This window comes from Electrona antarctica (assembly GCF_951216825.1).
Source record: "Electrona antarctica genome assembly, chromosome: 19".
Classification (NCBI taxonomy): Eukaryota; Metazoa; Chordata; class Actinopteri; order Myctophiformes; family Myctophidae; genus Electrona; species Electrona antarctica.
In genome coordinates, this window is record NC_136800.1 from 36,680,110 (window position 1) to 36,695,867 (window position 15,758).

Below are 15,758 nucleotides of genomic sequence, written 5' to 3' on the forward strand. Positions count from 1 at the left end.
CTAACAGATTGACACGGTACAGGAAGCTGATATGCCTCCTGTATCTTGGCAAAATGGCATATTTTCCTCTATTTTCCTAGAAATAGTAAGTCGAGTGTCTTTGAGACTGACCCCTGCCAATTTGCCATGAAGCTTACAGTGTCAGAAATGTTTAAAAAAACAACATAGGGCACATGTTTCAAATCAAATTGCCGGTAGGCAGCCTTAAAGCCTTAGCCTCCATGCTTGGAGCTTCACTGCTAGCAGCATTAGTAGGACCATTTGTTTACCTGTACGCTTCTGGTGGTGGTGGTGGTGCCATGGTGTTGTTATCCGGGGACTAGAGGCTATCCGGGGGCTCAATAAACCAAGTCGTCACTAAATAAAAACGTCTGGGTTTCCGAAGCAAACTCGGCACTGTCTCACTGTCAGTCTTCTGCTGCTGCTGGGGCAGTCGCAGTCTTTTTCCCCAAAAAAGGGATGTAGTGGTCCTTTTCATTTTAAGTTTTAGCGTACTGACAGCAGCACACAGTGTAAACACAATCGCACTCTCTGCCTGACAGAATCTTGCAATTGCGTGCCTGCTGTTGCTGATGCTCGCCCCTGGAATATACCATTTGTTGAGATAGATCATTTTTTCAAATTTGCATTTGTAGCTATTTTACTGTAATTTAATAACAGAATAATCAACACAGATACACAGTACATTTTATTTCCCCCCTGGAGCCAAGATATGGCAGCTGTCATATCCTGCCATACCCAATTGATGCCCCTGAGTCTACTCAGGGGCGTCTACTTCTAGTTCTATATCTTATTTCAGGACTTTTTCCAAACCAAGCAAGTACTCAAAATAATGCTAGCATTTCACATTGCATTGATTAGTCTTATTTCAACTGCTACAGTTTAGTTTACACATGGTCCATGAACCCCAGTCTTATCATTGTTAGTCTTAACATTGTTAGGCATATGATCAACATGCATATGATCTCTGTACTGGCTGTCTGTGCTGGCTCTCTCTGTATTGTCTCGCTCTCTGCTTTGGGCAGTATTATGCGTGTCTTAAGTACCAGGTCTTATTACTTAACTTAAGACCTGGAGGCGTGATCAATGCCATTTGGCTATTCTGAGTGGCCAAACAGCATTGACCACGCCTCCAGGTCTTAAGTTAAGTCATAAGACCTGGTACTTAAGACACGCATAATACTGCCCTTAGTCTCTTTTCCCTTGTTACCTATTTTACTTCTAAATATACATGTTTGAGGTCATTTAGAGTCATTGTCATTCCAGTTTATGTACCTGTTTTTTTCCCGCCCAGATATCCACACGTAGACTAATTTAATACATGACTACTAACTAACTAACTACCCTATCATCCCTGTTCTGGCCAAGTCATCATAGAGCACAGAAGTCTGACGTAGTTTACGCTTCCAAGCAGATATTGTGATTATCCTACCAGGGTCGTGTTTCTTTCCCCCCCATTTTGAATTCCCATAGAGTTTAATATTGTGTCAAATAAGAACTATGTTCCAAAAATAAACAAATGACCCCGGCGGTTTGACTCATGTATATGAAGCATTACTGATGGTGAGAAAACGCTACTGTTACCACGGCCGAATTAGTTCGCCAGAAACACCTCCCTGATAATTGCGCTGGGACACTTTGTTTATTTTTGGACCACAATTCTTATATTAGACGATTGCAAGATGACCAATGTTATTTTCCATAGAGAAATGACTTCCGTGACCATGGGGAGTGAGGTGAGGACTTCGGTACACTATCTATACAGGCCAACAAAATAGGTCAACATTTGGTGAAAATGGGCAAATCTTTTTCAGCCTTTTTGTATTCCACACCATAAAACATCTGCAATCAAGATGATTTCAAACTCAAGCCAAAAGCCAATGGCTCATTATATTTCCTGTGTTCTGTTGTTGTGAACATCCTAATCAAATCGGCATTATTGATTACATTTGTACGTCGGGGGCCAGTCAATTAACCCTGAGAAAACAGCTTCTGACCTGCTGGATTGATCATAACGCTGAGTCACAAAGACTAATTCGCTGAACTCAGCCGTTTTATGGGAAGACTATTGTGTTACTTGACATACTGCAATGGGTTCCTTAGTCCAGGTGTTCCCAAACTTCTTAGCCAGTGACCCAAAATAGAAATGAGATGGTTGCCCCGGACCCAAACTAGTGAAAATAGCAGATCTACAAGCTCACAACGCGCCGCTTCGCGCCGCGTTGTGAGCTTGTAGATCGGCTATTTTCACAACTTCTCTTCTAATTTATGAAATTTCTTGAGATTTCTGTTTTATTTCTTCATGAAATTACTGGGGGAAAATCATTTAATTAGTTTTTAATTAACTAACTAATTAAATGAAATTACCCATAAAAGATTGCCCGTGACCCACAAATGAGTTCCCGACCCAGAGTTTGGAAACCACTGCCTTACTTAGTCCATGGTAATGGCCTAATTCAGCCCTCAGTGATAAGCCAGTCTACAGCCAGGACTTCAGTGTTAAAACACATTTTGTGCCCAAGACGTCTGTGGACGTCTTTGGTATTACCACACGGGCAGAGCCCAAGACGTCTGTGGACATCTTTGAAAAAAATAAATAAATAAATATATATATATATATATATATATATATATATATATATATATATATAAAAAAAATCATTTTGATTTTTTTTTAACTAAAAAAAAGAAAAGAAATGTGTGTGTGTGTGTGTGTATATATATACATATATATATATATATATATATATATATACATTTTATTTGTTTAATTAAAAAAAAATCAAAATGATTTTTTTTTTTAATACGTGGTGCCAAAGTTTGTGTTTTCGCCATTGAGAATGGCGTGGGCTCTCAATGTTTTAACAGTGATGTGGACTTTCCACACTGTGACCCTCACACACCATGACCCATAGTCATACACCATGTGTACAGCCATCCGCACTGCAGTGTTCATGTTTACGCTGCACTGTTCACTAAACCACCATCAATGCAGACACTATGGTGCTATAAATGCTCTTTCCCTAGAAATCCAAAGTGCAGTAACTACATTTTATGAGGCATTTTGGGGCAGCGGTGGCCTAAGGGTTAGAGGAGCGCCCTTGTTGCCGAAAGGTTGCCGGTTTGATTCCCCGGACGGGCAGGAAAAATCTGGGTCGAGAAGTGATTGTCATCACTCACCCAACACCGCTGAAGTGCCCTTGAGCAAGGCACTGAACCCCCAACTACTCCAGTGGAGCTGCTTAGTGGCCAAATGTTTAAGACTGGTTGTACTATACTGGTCAGCTCCCAGGTTTTAATGTGTGTGTCAGTCTGTGTGTCTCTATGTGCAGGGCGTTGCTGCACTTGTGCTCAGCTACTACCCTGGGTAGATAAAGGATTAAAATATATATATATTTATCTGTCTCATAGGTCAAATCAGCCTTCATGGTTTTTGGTACAATTAGTGTAATATCACCTGTATACCAATAACCCATTTGGTTGGCCAGTTGAAACACTCTAAATACTTTTTGTATCATCACCAGCATGATTCTTTTCTGAACTTTGGAGTTGTTTAGGATAGAAGTGGTGGTTGGTTAATTGTCATTGTTTAAACCCAGTTTAATTGCCTCAGCTCTGGCATCCCTATTTTGGGCATTTCATTATAGGCAAAATATTTCAGAATTATGCAAAAATTATTATAATTATTATTAAAAATAAAATCGAAACTAGAAATGAAAAAGACATGGCCCCAGGGCTCAAGTGGTTTAGCAGAATTGAAACTCCGGCGTCCGTACTGTACTGTCCGTCTCTCTGCACAGTGTCTCTTTCCCCTGTCACCCATTTTTCTTAATGTACGTGTTTGAGGTCATTTAAGGACATTCTCATCCTAGTTTATTTATGTAGCTGTTCTTTTCGCCCAGATATCCACACATAGACTAGGAAATTAACTACATGAACCCTAGCATGCGTATTGTGGTGATTCAAAAAATACAAATACAACAGATCTACAAGCTCACAATGTGTATTTCCAAGTATAGGACTATTAAGTGCTTTAACCATGGGGCTGGTATCTCTGCTGGTATGTGACGCGAGTGGTGATGCCAGGACAGAATCAACAGTGTATTTTGAACCTGAGCTCTGAACTGCACAAATACCTGAGAAACTCAACTCCTTGTGATTACATGTCAGTCCTTTGTGTGTACGGGTTTGTGTGAATGGTGTCATTGTGTATTTCCTGTTGGTGACACATCCCGAGTAAATGGATTTGATGTTTTTCTGGGTCAGTGGTTCTATATAACATTATGTTCTCTTTCTGCATTTTAGCTGCTGGACATCAATTGGACTGGTCTCACCAATATGTTGGACATCCCTGGTGTGAAGTAAGTAAATACATTTACAGTAAAACGGTAGTAGTAGCAGCAGCAGCTGTGTGTGTGTCAATGTATTTGTTTATCTGTGCATCAGCTTGCATATCATCACTGTCGGACAGTAACATTTTTGGTCAATGTTTTTCTGCTGTTGTCCATGACTGTCCCATCATTTGTGTTGACTAGGCTGATGCCCGTTGGGAACGCATGCCTCTCCCTTTATGCAATATGTTGCCACGGAAACCTTGTCGACAGCGTGACATCACAGCATGACGCCACATGCCTTATATAAAGGCATGAAGAATAGGAGACGATAGCTTTGCAGTATTATTACATCATTGTGAGCAACTACAGTAGGAGGTATCCGAACTAGGTTTCTAGAACTAGGACTCAAGCAGTGACCAGCTATCTCCCTCCTCCAGTACCTAGGTAGGAGATACAGGGCCCTATTTTGGCTAAACAACATTGGCCACGCCTCCAGGTCTTAAGTTAAGTCACCTGGTACTTAAGACATGCAAAATAGGGCCCTCAGTCTTAGGCCACAGGCTTGCCCCAAATAGGCAGCCTTGGCAATACAATACCCGCTGTACCCGTTATCATGGTACCTAGAGGCCAGTCTATGGCGTCAGTACTACAGTAAGATGCCATATTGATGAAATCAGGACATAGGCATACAAATCACACCCATGTGAAGTGAGGGGTGCTCTTATCTCATCGCACATCATCATGACTTAACATGTCGATTTGCTCAGACACATATGACGTAAATTCTCCATTCATTCTCAATGGGAATTGAATGTTTGTGTAAGACGAAAATCTACACTTTAGCTGAATATAGGAGGGGCTAGCGCCCCTAAAAACATGGCACAGACAGATTTCTATACAGACAGATTTGGATTTACAGAGTTTTGTGTTCTCAGTTCTGGACAACTGAACTGCCTTTCCGACCACCTTCCCACTCGGCACAACATACCCTTGGGTCCTCTGGCATACACACACCAACTTTGAAATCGATCGGTTCTCGAGTGCAGTAGACAGTCAGACAGAAACACACACAGAGATTCCGCACATCTATTCAATCGTTCGTTCATTCATTCAACCTCTATTTAAAATTCTCTGAGAGACCATTGAGGGAGACCTTCATTTACAGGATTAAAGGTGGATTATCTGTGTGTTGATCAGATTCTCACTGTATCAGTCAGTGTTCAGAACTGCAACAACAATGCTGTGTACACACACACACACACACACACACACACACACACACACACACACACACACACACACACACACACACACACACACACACACACACACACACACACCCACTTCTCTTCACACATCTCTTTTTCTGGCCCAGTTTACCAAAGGAAAATAAGGTGCCTAATTATTGTGCACACAGGTGTTAATCACTTTAGACCACATGGACATACATGATATCATCTGAAAGTGACTCAATCCAACACGCATTCATGTTTTTCTCACTGGGCTAATAATTGTTCATCCAGGATGTATTCCATATAGTAACTACACAAGTGCACATCAATTAACACTCCGATATTGGACTGTTACTGAAACATTTCCCTGTGTGCCCATTTTGGCCAACCTGCTTGGTCTGAATGAAAAATTAGCACAATTCACGAGACTAATCTAGATGCTGGAAAGCGATGTTATACTTTCTGCTAAGCAATCTGTTTTCTTCAAGTGGGATCTTACTGTATATTTATCTTTTAGTGTTACAGATTTGACTGGCTTACTTGTATATGTAAATGGTAAATGTGGGCATTTATATAGGGCCTTTCTCCCTCCATATATATTAGTGATTTACAATGTGCCTTAGGCATATTCACACACACATTGAGTCATTGACACACCCAACAGCAGAGGAAACCATGCAAAGCACCAACCTGCACATCGGGAGCAGTTATGGGATGTCTCGGTCAAGGACACATCAGCACTGACACTACACAGGGAACCTTGTGATTCTCGAGGGAATGCTCTGCCTTCTGAGCTGTGTGCGCAGATAAATACACACAGATCATTAGAATATACACACAGATCATTAGAATATACACACACGCGCACACACAGTAATGGTGAGAGACATTTATTGTTATTGAGCATGAAGAGCAGAGCACGAAGGTCCTCAGGCATTCAGAGAAATATATACCGTATTGGGGGGGGGGGGGTGTACTCACACAATACACCCTGCGTCACACACACTGCACTCTTTCTCTAGTGACGGCTGTGTTGTGTCCTCCTCCTCCCTCTGCTATTTCATCCAAACATCTTTGTCTTTCTCCCTCTCTCCTTCTCTCTCTCCCTCTCTCCTTCTCTCTCTCCCTCTCTCTCTGTGTGTCTCCGTCATCAGCTGATACATTTTGCTGACATCAGTAATCCAGTGTTATTTCTCTGCAAAATGTTTGATATGGCGTCAAATGCGCCTTTCACACCTTCAAGCGCATGGAGGGTACGCCCAATGCTGTGAAACGACGCAGTTTGTCATCATCCGTTCATGACGTCAATATTTTGAGGAGAAATACACAGAAGACACAGGGTCTTTTTGCTACACTATAGTATTGGTCTCCTCGCATCAGAACAATGGCATTTAGGTGGAATATTGGCAAAGCTTTCCTTTATAGTCTCTTCTGAGAGTCCAGCTCTGTCTTGAGAGGTCATATTATATTCATGTGACGCGCGCACACACACACACACACACACACACACACACACACACACACACACACACACACACACACACACACACACACACACACACACACACACTCCTTCATAGTACTTCCACATTCGTGCAAGTGACTTCTTGTCTCATTTGTTTGATTTGGCTTTCAAATATCTCCTCCTTTGTTTGTGCACTCAAGAACTGAAGTTGATTTGAGCATTTGAAATGTATTTACTCGGTAATGTCAACAGTAGGGTTGCACAATGAATTGATAGAAAATTGGGATTTAATTTTCCACACTGTAATCGTGTAATTCAAAAAACTATTATTTGGCCAGCTGTTGCACCTTTCCCTTGTCTTATCCCATTTACACAAGGATTACAACCGGAACATTTCACAGCTCATCTCCGCCTCCATCAGGCTCACGGAGGCACGATTAAATCGCTGTTAAAGGAGAATTCCATGCTAGAAGGCTTTTTTACCTTTCTTACCTTACTTTACTTTGTAGTCGTTACGTCCCCACCAAAGAGGTCCAGGTGCTTTTTTTGTGCAAAAACTCCTTATTGGCTATTTCCCCTACCATAAGCCCTCAATGAATTGCATTGAATTGAATGGGGCTATGGGGTGTTGTGCTAATTTGCTTATTTCCATCGAAATAAGTAGTAAAGTGTGCCGCTTGGGATATTATTTACATTATGAAGAGGATATATACAAAAAAAAAAAGAGCAATGGAAATAAGCGAATTAGCACAACACCCCATAGCCCCATTCAATTCCCATTCAATGCAATTCATTTAGGGCTTATGGTAGGGGAAATAGCCAATAAGGAGCTTTTGCACAAAATAACACCTGGACCTCTTTGGTGGGGACGTAACGACTACAAAGAAAGGTAAGAAAGCCTTTTAGTATGGAATTCTCCTTTAAGAATTTTGAGATTATAATTTCAGCCTTAATCGTGCAACATGAACACACACCTCTCTACACCAGGGGTTCTCAACGTTTTTGGCCGGGGACCCCCGGAAATGCTTTGGCAATGTCTCGGGACCCCCGCCCCGCCCCCTCCCGACCCCCAATATAAATTGACTGCTACAATAACCTTAACCCATTTTGGGCGGGAACCCCTTTTGATGTTTTAAGTTATAATTTAGCTATTGAAAAATAGCAGATCTACAAGCTCATAGCGCGCCACCGAGTGGCGCGCTACGAGCTTGTAGGTCTGCTATTTTTGAAAAATCGTGAATAAAAAAAAAAAAAAACAATCTTATTTTTTTTTTTTTTTGAAAATAATTTGGGGACCCCCTAAAATAATTTGGCGACCCCCCGAGGTTTCGCGACCCACGGGTTGAGAACCCCTGCTCTACACCTACTGTAGACATGTCCAGGAGTTGACCAGTAGCTGTAGTGAGGAATACTAATTAGGGCAGTAGCTGAGTCATGCCCTCTTAGCCAACTTGTTAAATTCACACTGTACTTTTCTGTGCACTAACAAGTTATTTATAATTTATACAATGTCGCAGACATCTAAGTAGACATCAGAAAGTTGATGGTCTGACATCATTGGCAGGCTGAAATAGATGGTCTATATTTGGTTCACTGACCATCTATAAATATAGGATGTTGATGGGATGTATAAGCGCATGTGTTCTCGTATTGTGTGAGGTTGATTAGTGCACATACTGTAGGAACTATTTTTTTTTCCAAGAAGGTTTTGAAATGAAACCCCTTCTGATGCAAAAGTAGGGCACTTCTACAATCCTCATTCATCAGTGTCAATGTTACCAGAGGGCGTGTTTCGTGTCTTCCTCAGTCTGGCGACCCAGAGCTGTTTCTCGGATAGAGAAGATGAACTTACAGTAATACTACAGTATGTCCTGTTTGAATGACACTAAACTATACTACACCAGTGGTTCTCAACCTGTGGGGCGGGACCCCACGTGATTTTCGGGGGGTCCCCAGATGACAGTGAAGTGACACAATTTAAGGAATTTTAAGACCATTACTGCATCAAAAGTAATCATCAAACTATACTATAAAAACTGGTCAAACATTGGCCAATTGTCAAATAATATATGAAAGAGGCAAACATCATGAAAGTAGCAGATTTACAAGCGCCTCGCAACACCATGTAGATGTGCTATTGACACACTATTTATCTGTGGAACCGAGTCAAAATGTCTCAACTCATACATTCCCAAGTGCTTGTCAGGGTGGGGCTAACCTGACTCCACCAGATGGGGCAGCAGAGAGCTCTCTGCTGCCCCCTCTGGTGGAGTCAGGTTAGGGTGGGGCTAACCTGACTCCGTCAGATGGGGCAGCAGAGAGCTCTCTGCTGCCCCATCTGGCGGAGTCAGGTTAGGGTGGGGCGTCCCCAGTTCAAATATGTTTATTTTGGGGGGTCTCTGCCTGAAAAGGTTGAGATCTACTGCACTACCCTATGGATAACTATCAGGCCAACTTCTAGACTTTACTTTTTTAAGTTCCATGCTTCTGACCTGGTCATTCTTCCTCGTCTTAAATGTCTTGACATGTAAATGCAAAAACCAAAACGATTATTATTATTCACATCAAATAAATATGCTAATATACTGTAGGTAGAACAGGTGAATTAAACTCATCTAAAGTTAAACACTGTTAAATTTGGTTTAGGTCGGGGGTTCCCAAACTGTGGTGCGTGCACCCCTTGTGGTGCGTGAACGCGTGTTATTTAGCACAAGCAGCAAAATCCAGCTCACAGCGCACCGTCCGTTACACGCATCCTCGGATGAACTGTAGCGTGTATGTCTCCATACTGACTGTAGGTCATTAAACATTGGTTTTCCAATACACGCACACACTGTTCAGAGAGAGAGAGAGAGACTCCACCCAGAAATGTAGCTCTCCTTGTTCTACTAGTCTGACACACCCGTGTGTGTGTGTGTGTGTGTGTGTGTGTGTGTGTGTGTGTGTGTGTGTGTGTGTGTGTGTGTGTGTGTGTGTGTGTGTGTGTGTGTGTGTGTGTGTGTGTGTGTGTGTGTGTGTGTGTGTGTGTGTGTGTGTGTGTGTGTGTGTGTGTGTGTGTGTGTGTGTGTGTGTGTGTGTGTGTGTGTGTGTGTGTGTGTGTGTGTGTGTTGTTTCTGTTGTTGGTGCTCATATTTCCTCACTCATTATTTGCATTTTGCAGCCAAACAGCAGAATCCTGAGGTCACCCCTAGCACTGTGTGTCTGTCTCTCTCTCACGCACACACATACGCATGCTAACAACAAAGAACTTACATTATATGCGGTCATTTATGACATTTTTTATGATTCCTTACAGGCGAGAATTATCCATCCCTCCTCCCATCTCTTCGCCCATCCCCAAAACAAACTCCTCATTACTTGGAGTTCAGCACCAAGTAATGCTGATCTGGAGATGATTATATGTTTGGTGTCTTAGCTGTCCTCCAATCAGTCTGTAATGGTGTCTTTTAGTTGAGGGTGAAGTAGGGAAATGCACTCAGATCAGTTTTCCATGTAGAACTTCATCTCATTGTGAATAACTGAACGCCCACACATGGAAGGTTTCAGGTTAGTGCAATGCTGCCCTCTAGAGGGGATTAGCAGTAATAGACTGCACTCAGTCGCTACATACTAATTCCTACATGGGTTGTGTTTATAACCACGCCCCTGGGCAAGTTAAGTTTACTGAGGTTAAGGTTAGGGTTAGGTATAGTTTTACTGAGGTTAAGGTTAGGGTTAGGTTTAGGCTGTCAATCACAGCGACTGGCCAATCACAGCGCGTCGACTGCACAACCCGTGTAGGCTTTGGTATGTCGCCACTCAGTCACTCACTCAGTCACAGTAATCTCTTTCTCTCTCACACACGCACGTTCACATGTAAATAGATGTAGTTTCACACACTTAGTTTACACATTCACTTCTCAAATTCCAAGCACTCTGTTAGCAAGTTATGTATGTTGTGTGTATCGTTTACTTTATAAGTCGTGTCATGGCTGCCTGGATAATCTCAACAGGAAATAGATATATTAGCACATTTAAACCCTGGAGTATTCACAGCTACACTGTCCATGTGCGTGCGTGCGTGCATGCATGCCCACGTTGGGGGATTGATGTTTGACTGTGTTGTTGTTGGTATTCGTTCAAGTGTGGAAGGTGCACCATGCCTGTGCATGCGTGCAAAGCAAACGTGTTCTGTTCTCACTTGAGTCGCAAGTTACAAGTGCAGATTTACATCATTATGCAGTCTTGTCTATACAGTCTTGTCTATATGTCTATGCTATGCATGCTATTAAAGTTCTCGTGCGATGTGGACCAGTGTGTGTTTCAAAGTGGGGACACGTGTCTGCGTGTATTTACACATGCTGAAACATGATGCCTGTTTGTGTCTTCAGTGTGTCTGTGAATGTGTGTGTGTGCGTGCGTGCGTGCGTGTGTGTGTGTGTGCGTGCGTGCTTGTGTGTGTGTGTCATGTGCCAGTGCCAGACTGTGGGCAGATGGACATGGCCAGCTGCATACAGTGTCTTTTAATGGTTAATATGGTTAAACGCTAACGTGACATGGATGCGTTCCAGGTCTCAATGGATTAAGAGGATGGCATGTAGTACCTACAGTACCTGTAGGGCTGGCGATCAACAAGCTGTTAGCGTTGTTGTGAGCTTGTATTGATTTTGATCGCAAGGCCTTGGTAGTACCAAACATAAAATATTTAAAGCGGGAGCCATACTGGCTATGACACCTTGATTAATATGAATTATAAGTTTATAACCATAAAATGATGATCACCACAACAAAATGTTTTGGTGATGTGTTGATTATTGTCAAGGCATCAAGTGACTGCTTGGGCTATGTTATTGTTGCTCGAGTCCTAGGCTATTACGGTTGTGTTGTCTGCCTATTTAAGGGTGTTGACAGAGCTGTTGTGATGGCTTCACAAGTGGTTTGTGGAGGGGGAGGGGGGAGGGGGGTTAGGGTGAGATGTCACAACACTGGAGGCGACGTGAGAGCCTGAGTGCTTCACTTTCTCCACAGGAAGCTTTAGATATGGTGGCATGCTGGGGTCAACATTCTTATCCAACAGTTTATTACAGTGTTTGACTGGGTTTATTGAGTTAAAATCTGAAAGTACTGTATAAATGTATATAGGACAACTGTGGCTCAGGAGGTAGAGCAGGTCGTCCAATGATCCATGGGTCGGCGGTTTGAATCCCGGCTCCTCCTGTCTAGTGTCTACATGTCGAAGTGTCCTTGGGCAAGACACTGAACCCCAAATTGCTCCCGATGTGCTGGTTGGTACCTTGCATGGCTTCCGCCGCAATTGGTGTGTGAATGGGTGAATGTAATGCACTGTAAAGCGCCTTGGATAAAGGCGCTATATAAATGCACCATTTACCATTTACAATTTACCATGGGTGGGGGGGTGTCATAGGGTTGAAGTGTTCCGAGATTTTAACCTTGGGGAACTCCATGATAGATGTGTAGTTTTTGCCTATGGAGATTTGTTTGGCTGTCTAGCAGTATCGTATGGTCGACTGGGTTGAGCGCAGAGCCAAAAAGCTGGTTCCCTATAAAATAAACCGCTATCAATTATTTCGACAAGAAAAATGTGTAGATGCTGAGTACCGAGTGGAACAGTAAGACAGAAACTGATGGCATTTTCTTCAGAGAAGCATGTTACTGCAAACTAGAAACTTGTTTTACATTGTAGGAGTTGTGTATGGTCAGCATCTTCTCTCATCTGGGTCAAATTAATTTCTATATGCTCTCTATTTTTCCTCCCCATTCACCTCCCTCTGACCACCTTTCCCTCTGACCACCTTTCTCTCTCTCTCTCTCTCTCTCTCTCTCTCTCTCTCTCTCTCTCTCTCTCTCTCTCTCTCTCTCTCTCTCTCTCTCTCTCTCTCTCTCAGTGGCCTGTGTGACAACATCATCCAGGACATCATCTACAGTTACCTGGTTCTTCCAAACAGAATCACCATTCCTCTTGTGGGAGAAGCACAGCTGGCCCAGCTACGCTTCCCCATGCCCAAGGTACACAACTACGCAAGCACACACGCACGCACACACACACACACACACACACACACACACACACACACACACACACACACACACACACACACACACACACACACATTCACTGACCTAAAGTCAGGTGACCTTAAGTGACATTTGTGGCAGCAAATGATAAATAATGGCTGACGGCACATTGCATCCGTGATATGTTGTTGTGAGCTACATTGAGCTGTATTGTTACCACACACACACACACACACACACACACACACACACACACACACACACACAAGCAAACACATTGTTGAACGTGTACACAACAAACAAAAAGTACAGAAACACATACTTGAAATTGGCAAACGTGTGTGGTCACGCACACGTCTTGAGAGAAACTATTCAAAACACTCGGAATACCATGCACTCCATACCTGGTATCTGAATACCATGCACTCCATACCTGGTATTGAATACCATGCACTCCATACCTGGTATGATACCATGCACTCCATACCTGGTATGATACCATGCACTCCATACCTGGTATTGAATACCATGCACTCCATACCTGGTATTTGAAAGAATCTGAAACAATGTTATGTTATACAGTTGGAGGCCATCGATATTGTCCTTTTCTTTTTGCTGAGGTTTGCGTGATCTGCGCAAAACGACAGTTAACCCATTTTGGGCGGGAACCCCTTTTGGTGTTTTATTATGTTATAATTTAGCTATTGAAAAATAGCAGATCTACAAGCTCATAGCGAGCTTGTAGGTCTGCTATTTTTGAAAAATCGTGAAAATATTTATTTCAGAAAACTGGAGGATTTAGAAGGATTTTTTTAAATGTTGAGGTCAGGCCTAAATGGGTCAAATGATAAGGGACAATATCGGTGGCACCCAACTGTATGTAGTATGTTCAGTCCAGATGAGAGTAATGACAACAATATAACTTGAACTTTATAGATGTCTTTCTATAAAAGGTGCAGTTAATTCTAATTTAAAAAAAACCTATATATTGGAATATTGGACTGGAGCCATATTTCCACCATCCTAGCATCCCTGCACTGGCTGCCAATCTCTTTTGGACAGTCCAGTTAGAAATATAGCCATAATATTGTGTCGTTTAACCGTTAAACGACACATCGAGATTAAAAACACCATTAGGTATATTTATTTTTATGACTTGATTAACGGGGAGAGACTATGTTGATAGGCATATTGTATTTTATTACCCAATTTTTGATAAGTATCACTAAATATGGATGTATTAAATAGCATATTGGGTATCATTGGTCCGTATTTAAACGAACACCTTCCTTCAAATTGTCCTCCTCAAACCTCCAAATATTTGTCATCGATTCACTACAATCCACCACAGTGATTTTGACAGCAAATTTTTATTTTAGTTTAGTCATAGATTAGAACAAAACTTTTAAGTTTTAGTCACATTTTAGTTATCTGAAATGTTTAGTGTTAGTCTAGTTTTAGTCGACTAAAGGTCACAGGATTTTAGTCGACTAAATCTACAGTTGATTTTGTCGACTAAAATGTGTTTTGGCAGGCCTTGATGGCGTTGTAATGCCTGATTTTACTCTTGGTTGTGCTCTGAAAATAGCTGCGACGCATTGTGAGCTTGTAGATCTGCTATTTCCAGAGCGCAACCAAACGTAAAATGACTGATCTTTTATTTTTCTTGTACACTAGTCCCTCCCTAACATTTTGGTCTGGTAGTCATTAAGACATGCGAATCCCTTGACTCCTTCAAAACCGCTCTCAAAGGGCACCTACGGATGGCTGCAATTCGAAACTGGCCCCCGTAAAATCTGAATCCCCCCCCCCCCCCCCTTTTTACCTCCATTATGATGAATTCCTCTTCTGTTCTTTGTCTATATAGAAGTGTCTATTTGTACGTCTCTAAATGTTTTGATGAATTGAACATGGTGGACCCTGTTGTAAACAAGTGTAATGCTTAATTGGGTCGTCCACTCACAGTTAACAGCCTTTGTATTGAGTTTGTGCTTGAAATGTACTGTAATTCTGCAAACTGTTAATACAATTTTCAATCAATCAATCAAAAAAGTCGACGACCATTCTTCGTCATAGTTTTAGTCGACAAAATCAACACTGGCCATCTCACTGTTCTGGGCTGGTTCTCTCAGGGTGTGTTGCGGATCCACTTCATGGAGGCCCAGGACCTACTGGGTAAGGACCGGTTCCTGGGAGGGCTGATCAAAGGCAAGTCAGACCCGTATGGAGTCATTCAGCTGGGAACCCAGCTCTTCCAGAGTAAAGTCATCCATGAGACCGTCAACCCTAAATGGAACGAAGTGTACGAGGTAAGCACACACCTGCTCTACTGTATGCGTTAGGAACGGGTTAGGAAATGATGTGAAATGTTATATGATGCTAAAAATCTATACGCGTTATGTCTCTGTCAGTCTGTTTGTCTAACCAATATATTTGCGTTTTTTTAATTTGAGCATAACACAAAAGGTTCAGACATTTGTGTTTGGTAGATGGTGTTGTTTTGGTGGTATTTCGAAAAATAAATGAAACTGTTCAAAAACATGCAAACAAATAAGTCTAAAATACATTTAGCAGATACTGTATTTCCTCCACACATGTTTGTTTATGTATGATTTTAATAACAATTTCCCATTCTCAACCTTCCCTGTTATGCATGGCTTTATCACATAACTGACATCCTTATGAATGGCTTTTCCGTTATAAGTTAACTTT

The 15,758-nt window shown here is 42.0% G+C and overlaps 1 protein-coding gene across 3 annotated transcripts in view; it reads left to right on the plus strand.

The window, feature by feature from the left end:
• The window catches only part of LOC306943926 (extended synaptotagmin-2-B-like), a gene marked incomplete at its 3' end in the record, with an annotated part of 74,120 nt that overhangs the window by 39,585 nt on the left and 18,777 nt on the right, over window positions 1-15,758 (plus strand). For all 3 annotated transcript variants that reach the window (XM_079530464.1, XM_079530465.1, XM_079530466.1), the window contains exons 8-10: window positions 4,306-4,361; window positions 12,917-13,037; window positions 15,179-15,355. In XM_079530464.1, the coding sequence (XP_079386590.1) occupies window positions 4,306-4,361; window positions 12,917-13,037; window positions 15,179-15,355 (354 nt within the window). The remainder of the gene's footprint in view (window positions 1-4,305; window positions 4,362-12,916; window positions 13,038-15,178; window positions 15,356-15,758) is intronic.